This window comes from Pagrus pagrus, assembly GCF_965226575.1.
Source record: "Pagrus pagrus genome assembly, chromosome: 14".
NCBI classification, from domain to species: Eukaryota; Metazoa; Chordata; class Actinopteri; order Spariformes; family Sparidae; genus Pagrus; species Pagrus pagrus.
Window position 1 is genome coordinate 9,997,927 of NC_140198.1, and position 12,669 is coordinate 10,010,595.

The window sequence follows — 12,669 nt, forward strand, 5'->3', positions numbered from 1 at the left end:
GTGAAAATGTTATTTTTCAAATCTCGTTTAGGACTCTTTGGCATGGATTTAGGCTTTATTGTTGGGCTAAGCTTTGTCAGGAAGTTAATGCCTCTATGCCCTCTTGCACACAAATCCCCAGATTTTTTTTATTCTCTCCTGCTGTACTTCACTTTGAACCTCAGGGCTCAACCATTCCAAATAACAAAATAAATAAAGACTGATAGCTCCCTCTCACTCACTGCCGCTCCCTTCCCTCTCACATCTCACCTCTGTGCTTAGCTCTTCAACTCTGCCAGTGCCTCCGTCGCCTATGTTTTCATCCCTTATATTTATGTTCTAATGCGGCTCTCACAGGGACTGAATAGGAGGCAGAGAGTTTTGTCAGGCTCAGGACAAATTGCTGCCAAGGCAGCAGGTTATGAGGTTAGATAATACTTGAGCCAAACAAGGGAAATTATTAATTGCCCCGTTGAACATTTAATTTTCAGGTTGAGGGCGTCAAGATGGTCTTTTTCAACAACGCTCTTTAGTAGGGACAAAAGGACTCCTTGGCCTGAATAGGCACCATCTTGTCTGAGGAATATGCCCGTAAATGTGTTCCAGTATTAAGTTTCCACTGGCATAGAAAAGTTCCCCTCAGACAGAGGAAACAGAGGAGTGCTTTCCAGCCCGCTCTTGGATTTGATCTCATCGAATCTCTCAGTTAAAAGCTACACGTTGGTGACAGCGCCGGCTGCAAACAGAACTGTTTGCAGGGTTTTCCTGACAAACAGAGACTTCTATCCTGCGTGTTACATAAAGCATGTTCAGCTTTTGAAGTTGGCATAACAATAGTGGTGAGACAATGTTTTATCTGTCTTCAGGAATACACCATCGATATCTTTTTCGCTCAGACCTGGTACGACAGAAGGTTAAAATTCAACAGCACGATGAAGGTTTTGCGCCTCAACAGCAACATGGTCGGGAAGATCTGGATCCCGGACACGTTCTTCCGCAACTCAAAGAAGGCCGACGCCCACTGGATCACCACGCCCAATCGCATGCTTCGAATCTGGAATGATGGCCGAATACTCTACACCCTCAGGTAAAACGTCAGGGATGCCTGTGGTGAAATATTAGTAAAAGAACTGATTTGGGTATTCACTCATTCAATATTAAGTAATTATTCTGCCTTTTAGCATCCTGTTTTTCTGTTAGTGTGTCTAGACAAACATAAAAAGGTGCATTTGAATACAGATTCAATGGGGAAAAAATGATTTACATGAACAATTCGAGCACTCTCAGCTGAATAAAGCAGAAAACAATAAATTAAAGTGACAAAGCAAATTAACTAGCCTCATCTCAACAATTTGAGCATCTAAGGTGAACATATGTGCAGCATGTGTATTAATATTATCAACTTGTTGACACGAAGGTGCTTCCTACACTTCTCGGAATCCACCTCGAGCAGAGTGTACTCGAAGCACCCAACAATTTACGGCCTCTCTGCATAAATGATTCATGGTACTGATTATCCTGAACAGGCCCTGGGCACTTTTAAATTTCAGCATTTTAAATTTGACATTAATTAGCGTGCGGGAACTCTGTCGCACTGCATGAGACAGGAAGTTGTTAGTGACAAAGAAACACTGGGACTGCATAGCCCTAAACTGATGCTTTTCGGCCCTGCAAAAGAGGCATTTTTTTTAATTTTACTTCTGTATTTCTTTTACTGAATTTGAGTTTCTGAAATGCCTGGGAAGATTCTTTGAAATTGAGAATGATATAAATATTATACTAATTGTAAATATTGCTGTATTGTCTAATGGCCCATTCTTGCCTGAAGAGCTTGAGATTGGATAAATATAGTAACAAGGAAGCTCTGATGGTTTGTGCCTTTTAGCCCCCCCAGTCACGGCTCAGCTACAACATGGCTGCATGCTGTTAGTGCATGTCAAACCAAGGAACTTACACAAAATGTATAAAACAGGAGGATCGATTAAGAGGAAATATCAATTACGCTTATTACCATGTTTTGCATGCCATCATAAATACAGCGGACGCTTATTCTGACACCACGATATATCATCAGTGATAATAAGAGAGAAAGTGAACTCTTCTGGACTCAATCAAGCCGTGATGGATGTTCCGTTATGCAGAACACTACCCCATCCACTTCATTAATTTGTTAAGGAACTCTGAATTTAACCAGTGGTTAATTAGGATGACCGCTGTGATTGGGAGGACAATGATACATGACAATAGCGAGTGCATGGATGGGTAAAGTCATTTAAGGTCATTCTCTCATTAAGGGGAAGTTTAATGACTTTGCCTTCAAACTTCCTCGAGTGTGAAAAGGAGCGACGGGTGTGTTGCTGTGAAAAACATCAATTTAGTTCAGTGGAATTTTAATTAATATTTCCTTGTGTTAATATAGATAAGGTTAGGGGTTTAATTCTGACTTCAACAACACACTAATAGACTGTAGGCTGTAATAGACTGGTGTGCCATTTCAGATCTATACTTATTTTACAACACATATTTTTTTAATGTAGAAACTGAGTTGGTGGATCCAAGTTTAATTTTTTGTGTCTCTGCAGGTTGACCATCGATGCCGAGTGCCAGCTTAAACTGAACAACTTCCCAATGGATGAGCACTCGTGTCCCCTGGAGTTTTCAAGCTGTAAGTTTGGCCATATGCTGATACCCAACTGTTTTACCCCGCCCTCTCTTCCTCTGTTTCATCTAAAACACACACACACACACACACGCACAGTGGCCATGATAACAAAGACATCATTTGAGGAATATTCATGCAACAGGCCAAATGGAGGAGGACTCAAGCTGCTGTAATCCCCTGAAAAACAATCCGGTTTATGCACATAAAGTACGTATAGCCAAATCTCTAGAATAAATGTTAGCTAAGTATGTTTCTGCAAAACCACAGATAAGCTCAAGCTGTACGTTCCTTTATGTTGCAACTTGCTCTGGTTAGGTTTAGGCACAAAAAACACTTAGTTATGCTTAGGAAAACCCCATGATTTGGCTTAAAATACCTGTTTTGGCTGATTTCCTGTGGAAAATATCCGGTTTTGATCGCCAAAAACACGGCTGGATGTGCCCCGAGGTCTCCTTAAGAACACCCGGTTCTGTCAGCACAAACACAGCTGGAGATGGCCCGACTCCTTGTGAAAAATGGCTGGTTTTGGTGACAACAAACATGTCCCCAGGTCTAAAACCACCCAGACACATTAACTACTAACGTCATATCCTGGCAGCTGGGCTGGTATATATGCATGTGCAGGATATTGGGCTCTCTTTGCTAGCTCAAATACTATCTGAGCCTTTAAAGAGCCCTGCATTAGATGAAACAATATGTATTTATTCGTTACAAAATGAGAGCTGTGAACAAAAACATTTATAAACCATTCATTCATTCACAGTATGCGCTGGCATTTTGGTAAAGAGATTTAATAATAGATGTCTCACTGGCAGCTCGACCAGAGGCAAAGCGCTGATTGATTTCCCTGTACTTTGTCAATACTGCTCGAAAAGACATTTCAAAAAGTGACACGAGTCCAAATGAGTCATTCCCCCCCGTGCGAGGAGCAGATGGGGGGTAAGTTATGCTAATGAGGCCGCTATGGATCTACAGAGAGATGCACCATGGGATATTCTCTCGAGAGAACGCTTCCTAAATAGCTCCAGAGCAACAAGAAAGAGAAACCGGGGAGGGGGGGGTGTAGCGGGGCCTAAAAATGGAACAGAAGCATTCATTTAAATTTGATGAAAGCCATGGATGTTTTCAGAAGTTTGAAAAACCGCTTGATGTACAGTACATGAGCTCAATCTCAGAGGCAGCAGGCAGAGTGGTGCATGCAGCAGTTTATCACGCGGTATATTTTCTCGACACGTGCCACAAAGCAACAGAGATTTGCAGATAACCTGCTTTGCGGTTGGTTTCGACTGTGGCCAGACAGGATCGGATCACGCTTGTGTTACGCAGTGTGTTATTTCAGTTTGTTCAAAACTGCATGTTCATTTTTAATATTTGAATTTTGACAACAACGGCACAGCTTGTTCCAAAGTTAATTCATGGCTTTGAGCTCCAGGAGCACTGTTGTTCTCGCTTCCCAAAAGGACACTGAATCAATCATCTGTCCTAGAAGCATTGCCAGCGACGGAGCAGACTGCCTGCCTCTCTGACTGTAATGTGGCAAACGGGCCGATCCATCCATCCCCTGCTCCTCTCAGGGTCTGGCATTACCGAATGTCTGAGAGCACTTTAGCTATAAAGCCATTTAAGGTTTGCACTGAGGAAGCTTCACGTGCATTATTCAAGCCGCTCCCTCGTCGGCTGCACAGAGCTCATCTGACTGAAGACAGCACTCGACTGAAATCGAAAGAGAATCAGAATTTTGATATTAACACTTGTACGCAACCTGTCACAAGATATAAAGCCAGATTGAGGTTGATATGAGTTTAAAAGACGGTCAACTGGGCTTTTTTTTCTTTTCAAATTTGGACACTACACATGAATTCAACACTAACAACCATGATTTGATTATGAAAATGCATCTGCTCGTCTAAATGAATCAGCATCGGACACGTTACAAGTTCTCCTGAGGTAATAACATTACTGTAATCCAACTGATAGCCATCCATGGATCAATTTGTGACATTTGCTTTTCAGTCAGCTCAGTGCTTCAGAAAAAGAGAAGTTTTCTCCCCACAGATGGACTGGATGTCTTGTCAACATGTTGTGCAGGAGTCTGTTATATAATGGTTGTATCATGAAACGGTTTATGTGCAAGCTAGCTGACTTAGTGGGTATGGATTACTGTGAAATAAAACGGACTGTGTTCTATGGTTTGGTTTTATATTGAACGGTGTACCAACACATTGCTTTATATAGCAGGGAGCTTATCGAAGGAGTCATGTCTTAAGATTTTTCCTCACAGGGATGAATGTCAGTCTTTGAAAAGCATTCTCCTCTCCTCTCCTCTCCTCTCCTCTCCTCTCCTCTCCTCTCCTCTCCTCTCCTCTCCTCTCCTCTTTTTACAAAGCTCATTTTAACTCTGTTCTTTCCTCTTCAGATGGCTACCCCAAGGAGGAGATTGTGTACAAGTGGAAGAGGAGCTCAGTTGAGGTTGGGGACATTCGCTCCTGGAGGCTCTACCAGTTCTCCTTTGTGGGCCTGAGAAACACCTCTGAGATCGTCAGGACTGTTTCTGGTAAGACAACAAAATTGTTCTCTATTCTCTTTGCTAGCAAACCTCTTACGTATTCGGTACGAGCTGACTGAATACACATGTTCTTCTCAGTGACATCCTGTTTGTGTCATTGGACGGTCGCGTGTGTGTCAGAAGTGATGTCTCGAACATGTCACGCCTGCAACAGAATTCAGTGGGTGCCGCACGACATGACATTCGTGTTGGCCGCGATGCATTTAAGCTGATGGAAACAGCAGCGTGCAGGCGGCATCACTCTAACGTGATGATATGATGGAGTTGCATATTTGAAAATACGAGAGGCACTATTACTATTATCAAGCAGCACCATGCCAGTGACTCTAAAAGCGTTATAAAAGTAGATGTCTCTCACATCTTCTCAGTCTGATCTGTGAAAGAGTCGCTCCTGATCTGTAGACTGATCTGTTAGTGAAACAGGAACATGACCCGTAATGTTTTTAACCACTTTCATTTCCCAGTGACACAAGTAAAATTCTTAAGCATTACCTACTGTTTATATCACTTCCCCTGTGGGATGGAAAGACAGATTTTCAATAGAAAACAGAGGCAGAGTGGGATGACACATTTGGAGGAGCCGTGGATGTATTGTACAAAGATGGCATCCCACTCATTCATGCACACAAAAGTTTTTATATGGCTTGTCCTGTCTTTCCCACACACATGACTGACAGGAGAATCTTCGTAGCCTTCAATTATGTTCTGGACCGTATGGTTCAAATTATGATACTTTAGAGGGTAATTTTGTTACATATTGTATGCAGTATTTTTCCAAAGGATGCCGGTGGTGACAGTGGGGGGGTGGAGAATCTGAGAATGAGACTCAAAAACCAGCTATCTTCCCTCAGAATTTGCCTACATTACATTTCACTTCACATTTTTGATTTTTTTCGCCTGTAATTCTGTTGTCATAACAGCAGGCGAGCAGCCTGTGGAGGAGTCTTGTTGATAATTATGTAGCGAATCAACTGAACAACATCCCCATCAACCAGGTGCACTTACAAGTCGTACAAAACAACAGCATATATAGGCCTACATTAAACAGGAGAGGTTGCATCACAATTAGCGTTTACAGGAGGGATGTAATACCAGAGAGTGTTTCTCTCTCTCTCTGCAAAGCAAGTGTGATTGACCGTAGACGGGAGGGGAAGAGTTGATTGATTGCAGATGGTGTCGTTCTCTCAGACGGATGTAAAAATAAAAGTATAAAATGCTAAAATGGGTGGTCAAATATACAGCTATTAATATACCAAGGCGGTGTGGGAGACACTGATAAGTAACAATTGAGGAATCTTTACATTCACTCCCATCATTACGAATGTGTAGTTAACTCTTTCTGAGCCAGGGTGCAACATGAGCGACTGTACACTTCGTGGCCGCTGCTCCAAAGGCTTGCAGATGCCCATTAAATGGACTACTATAATCTATTGCATGTCTATCTTCTATTCTGCTCCAATTTGTTTTCCATTGTATGGATAAAGGAATATAATCCACAATGAGGATTTGTTACACATGCCCTTTATTCGCAATACAATTAGTGTTTACCATTTTACTACCCTAATACCTGAGTGAACTGTCCTTCGTGGCATGCTGTAACGAGGGTGGATGACTTTAAAGAACGCGGTGCCTATAAAATAACACAGAGGAAGAAATTGTGCATCACTCATACAGTATTTTCTACGATGTGCTGGCTGGATTCCATTCACAATGATGCAGGAATATGAATGTTCGCTTGAGGAAAAACAGCTGCTTTCCCCAGGCAATGTTGATGTTTTTAGAGAAGGGTCAAAACTGTGTTTGCTTGCATATGCTTATGTTTGTTTACGTTTCTATTCATGAGAGGTCGGTAAGTAATGTATGTAATGCTCTGCGAGGAGGAAGTGTTTGTATTCTTTATGCTCGTCTGTGGTGTGAACGAAAGAAAGCCTGCCGCAGAGATTAACTCTGGCCGGAGGAGAGTTCATACTCATTAGATCAGCCGCATTATCTAATGGAAGCGGCTGAACATTTAATTTAAGGGTCCGTTATATATGTACAAGTAAAAGATCCCCTCGTAAGTGCTGCTGTTTAATTGCTTGGAAAGAACTACAGCCACTTCAGTATTTATTTGCCAGAACTTTAATTTTAGAAATGATTATTGAAGAAAAGCTGTCATGTGTTTCCCCATTAACACACACATAAATGGCAATCTTTTCTTTTCAAGCTTCAACTCAATGTCCTTTTTATGAGATATTCAATTCATCCTAGTCTCTGTGTTATGTGTGTATTGATCAGTGGGGATGTATGTTTTTTGGCTGTACTCCACCGGTATACAATATATTGTTGGCTGGGCTGCTCCAGAAAGTAAAGTTATTGTATCAGACGTGTGAAAGTAGGGTCATTATTCGTCCTATCATTTGCAGCCTAGTATGTCTTAGTCGTTTAGTGTACTGCCTCCCTTTCAAAATAAAAGCCAAGGCTGTCCTGTGAGAAGCATACACTGCAGCTACAATCAAATGTAAAGGGAAATATACAGTTTTTAATGTTTTCCTGAACGTGTGTGTGAGTTTCCTGTTGCTTACTTCAAATGTGGATATACTGCCAGCTGGTAGCAGTGGAACAAAAATGAACAGTGCTTTCCTAAGATGAACAGTTCAGTTGTGTTTGGAGTGTTTGCTGAGGGTGTAATAGCTGCCATCCCTGTTAGGTAACCCACTGCTTTATAATGGTGACAAACAAAACTGTGACAGAGCACCGTGAGTCATCAGAAACACAGAGAACCCGGTTTAAAAATGTCAGATCATGATACAATTTTGGTGTAGTTACATAAATTAAAAACAATATGTTGGCCTCTGTAATGTAGTTCATTAGTTTGAATATATAAATAAAAATTAACATGTCAGATACGCAGAATGAGATTTCGGCTCAATTCTCAGTGGCAGTCAACAAACCCAGCTCTAACTGAAAGATGCAGATGTACTCTGAAGTTCAACAGGGTGTCACTCAGAGGCCATGTTCACACACACCCATATAGACACAGGGAGGTAGAGGGAGTGTGTTGGTGTGAATGGTACATGTGTGTCAGCAGGATCAAATGCTCCAACTGCCGTGTGCTGCAAGATGATTAAAAAAAACCAAACTTGCATGTAAATTTTCTTTCTGTTTTAATCAAAACATTTTTCAAGTGACAACATGAAAAGGCAATCTGCGTAGGAGGATGAGCTGTAGTGGAGAATGTGCAGCGTCCTCTGACTCGCTCCCTCTCTCTGATCTGGTTTGTTATTTCCACAAACAGCCATCTGCTCGCTTGTCAGAGCAGAGAACCTTGACTATGGCTGAGAGACCTCTTGTCTCATTTTGCAGTCAGTTTGGGTATCTGACCTGCTTCAAGATTCATGAGCACAACATCTGTCTCAAAAAGCAGTCGGTTAGGGTCTTATAATTACCCAGTCTACTCAAGTGCTCGCCGTGCTGCGGGTAGTGCTGCTGGAAGGTGTGCTCGAAATGTGGCAATAGTCCTTATTCTGCTGTGTCATTATTGGTTATGTATGTGTATTTTAAGATCATAAATCCACTGTTTTGATGGAAGAATTCAGTTTCCAGGTTTCGGCCTAAAAGCTAGACACTTGCATTTAATTTTGCTGCAGTGAATTCAATTAGAAATGTCATTAATTTGGCTTTTAATTCTTACCTAATATATTAATGTATTTTATTGGTGTTTACAATTTATAATATCTACAGTAGTAGTAGTATTCTAGCTTCCTTCCCTTACTCAAGTCATGTTATATGAATGTGTTGTAAATGTTGTTGTTGTGTTTTTATACATTGAGTGAGAGTGAAGCTTGAGTACAGCTGCTGTGTTGGCCGCTGCATTTTCTAAAGGAGCAGGGATATGTTGACTATAGTACGGAGTAGGGGGACTGTTCTTCCATCAGACAACCCATTAGCTACAATTTCTCTATAAAAAAAACAAAAACAAAACATTTTTGCAGCATTGCAGTTAGTGTATTGAGAATCCATCCTAGTTGAGAACCAAACTGAAATTGTATACCTCAATACTTATCTATTCCTTTCATCGTGTTTTCGTCTGACAGCTGGCCATTGCAAAACTTTGATATCAGACACATACATCTACACTGCTCGATACCTGCAACGACAATGAGTCATGGCAGAGAGGGATCATGGCTCCATTTCAACAAGACAGATGAGAAAGTTCTTGTTGTAATGTCTGTCAAACTATCATTTTAAGTACAGGTTAAAATCCGCAATATATTAAAGCACCTTTCTAAGCAACATGAGCTTAAATTCCATTGTTACACAGAACGGTCTGAAAAGGCGGCAGTATCGTTGAAACTGTTGAAATCTGTCACAAAAAATACTTGGCAGGTGATTGGATGGACTATCTGTCCATTACTCTCTATCATGAGCTAACTTTAAACACATTAACAGCAGGAGAGCGCTATAAATCAATGTCTTACCGAAGCCAACAGCTAGAGGAGCGTGAACATCTTTTCCATTGAGAAAAGCCATCAGTGCGGCTCTTTGCTCTTCTTTCAATGAATTATACTTCCCAGCTCTGATAAATCTGATGCTATATATCTAGGCTAACCTACTGAGGAGCCGCCATTGTTGTTTTCAAACGAACAGTCGCTCCTCTCGCTGTTTGTTCATCCACTAGCACGTAGCTTGATTTTTTGTCTTTGACAAAGAAAACCTAAAGACAAATGTTGTCTCATTTTGTCTATTTTAGGTGACGACAGACAAACTGTTAAGGGTTTTTTTTTTTTTTACTGGAATCAATAAGACAATCGATAAAGAATTGGACCAATAAGCAGAATTTATAGTGGCATTGGTATCAATTTGACCAATTCCCATCCTTACTCGCTGTTCAAGCGCTACGCTGCATCACCATCGGTTACACTGAGCTGAGAAGGGGTCAGGTAAGGCAACAGAGGGACATTTAAATGGTAACCTGAGCAGACAGGCAGGCAGGTGAATGGGCCTGATCCAGACAATGATGACTGTAGCAAATAGTCAGAGGAAGAGATTCCCTCTCATTCCATGAGACAAGCCAACCTCTCCCAGGCTCAACTTGTCACAGTACGACTCTACAACCGCATTACCGCTGCTCATATTCTCTGAGTATCTTTTTAAAAAAAAACACACGATGGTACAAAGTGATGCCTGATTAAAAAACAATTGAGTGATATTGTAATTAAAGGGGGCTGGGGCGGTGACATGCCATCTGCTGCTCTGATGCAGTTGCGTTGTAGCTTTTTTTTTTTTTTATAAAGCCTATGTCTGTTTTTATGCGGTTTCTCTTCCCTCCCTCAGCCAGTGTCCAAAGGCTTGGTCTCTTAACATGTCACTTCACATCAGGGCCGCCTGTACTGCCTGGAAGCCTATACCTGCATTTACAAACAAAGACACACACATTTGCATGCACGCACACAATCTCAGGCTTGAAAAAATGAATAGAAAAAACATCCACCGCTGCTTTTGACAAGCAAGGACCCTTGAAAGGACAACAGTGGACAGACAAGAGAGAAGATGAAAGAGATAGAGGGGATTTAAATGCAGCACAGCCGAGGCACGGTGTACTCGGTTAACACTGCTGTTAAGTTAACCTCAAAGTTGATGACTGGGTTAAGCTTGATGCTGGGAGCTGTGTTCTGACCCATCTGCCAGGCTGGAGTTCAGGGTGGAACGTCATAGTGCAGACAAGGACAGGCGGGAATGGAAGAGAGAGTGTGCGAAGAGAAAGGCAAAAGATAGAGAATGGTGACATTACGAAATAAAATCCTAACTGTGTCTTTTCAGAGATAGGAAAAAAAAAATCTTTATATCGCAGAAGCAATTCCTAAACTCATGGCTGTGCCCTATCATATGTTAGACCTTGCATCTTATAAAGAAATCCTTACTTGAACTGTAAACGTGATTCTTCAATCGACACTGCCTGGATCTGTGTTTATAATGTACTGTAGGCTGCCTGTATCCATGAAAACTGCTTACCGACTTCACTTGTCACTGGCTTGCTAGGTTGAACCGGAAAAGACGGGTGTGCAATTTTAGCTTCAATGAGTCAGAGGCAATAATCGTGATGGTGGAGGAGAGGGTATTCTGTGTGCCCATTAATACAGAGTTAGCTTCTCTACCAAGCTAATATTCGTGTTCCCCTCCCTTGCAGGCTCACATCAGTGTTAGCTTCTACAGCAGGCTAATATTGCTGTTACCCTGTACAGCAGGCTAATGTCAGCGTTACCTTCACCAGCAGGCTAACATCAGTGTTAGTTTCTCCAGCGGGCTAACATCTGTGTGAGCTTCTCAGTTATGGTTTTTCAGTAGCATTTCAATCATAATATTTGAGTGTTTCATATTTTCACTGTCACTGCCAGATGGACCTAACAGTTAGTGGCAGTTATTTTAAATTTAGGACAAGGTCTCCTTACCATCCTTACCGAGGGTTCCTAACTCAAACTCACCAGTTTGCATACAGCAACAGTTGTGTGGTTGTGTTGATACATTATAGATGCAAGGGTTTGATAGATAGTGAGGCAGTGAAAGAAGATGCGTCGTGATTTGTTTTATCAAGAAAAGGGTGACTAGTCATTTAGTCTAAAGCCACTCAATAGTGAAGCCAGGGTGGTGCAGTTACATTAACAATCAAATGCTATGACAGGGGTCTCTCTGCAGCGTTAACCATCTTCCCAGCACATCAGTGGAATAAATGAGCTTAAAAAAGCATCGCTTAGATGGGCAAGAAGCTTTTTATTTCCAGTATAAAGGGTCGATGCCATTTGCTGTCTTTCTTTCTTGTTTTTCAACAAGCATCACTTTCCTCAGCAGTGAATTTACAGGGTGGTTTCAACAGGACATGAGGTGGTTAATTTGCTTTTAGCTGAGCGCAAATGTACGCTACGTGCATCTGCCAGTGGTACATATCTGTGTGTGTTTGACAGTATTCAGAGTGCTTTGGTCTGCTTCCATGTCCATGAATTATTACATGTTCCTGTGTGTCCATTTGCTTGCATGCACATTTCAGTGTGTGCTCTCCACTGGATCTTTTTCTCTGTATTGAAAGCTATTCTTAGAGTGACCTTCCAAAAGCCATGGCGTGCAGCCCTGTTGTCTGTGTGCGCCCGCCTGTGTGATTCAGTTTGAGTGGAGAAAGCCCTGGGACACATCAGTGGCCCTCTCTCGGTTACGGAGCTCCACTTTTTGCAGATGATTCTTTGATGGGGCGAATCTGGAGGCATTGTGGTTGAGAGGAAGTGACCCGGCGAAGGAAACAGTCAACGAAACAAACACACAAACGCCCATGCACGCTGTGTATATATAAACACACTCATGCTAAGCACAGTCACTCTCTGACAAGCCAAAGGATTCCCCTTATAGCATGGCAGAGTGCAACGTTGTTCTATCTTTAGGCCTTTGGTGCTGCGAACAGGGACCTAGACCATAATTTAATCCTTAACAACAC

The 12,669-nt window shown here is 41.8% G+C and overlaps 1 protein-coding gene across 3 annotated transcripts in view; it reads left to right on the forward strand.

Annotated features, from left to right (window-relative positions):
• Positions 1-12,669, forward strand: part of gabrg2 (gamma-aminobutyric acid type A receptor subunit gamma2) — a 59,399-nt gene that overhangs the window by 21,412 nt on the left and 25,318 nt on the right. For all 3 annotated transcript variants that reach the window (XM_084373085.1, XM_084373086.1, XM_084373087.1), the window contains exons 4-6: positions 846-1,066; positions 2,562-2,644; positions 5,058-5,195. In XM_084373085.1, the coding sequence (XP_084229211.1) occupies positions 846-1,066; positions 2,562-2,644; positions 5,058-5,195 (442 nt within the window). The remainder of the gene's footprint in view (positions 1-845; positions 1,067-2,561; positions 2,645-5,057; positions 5,196-12,669) is intronic.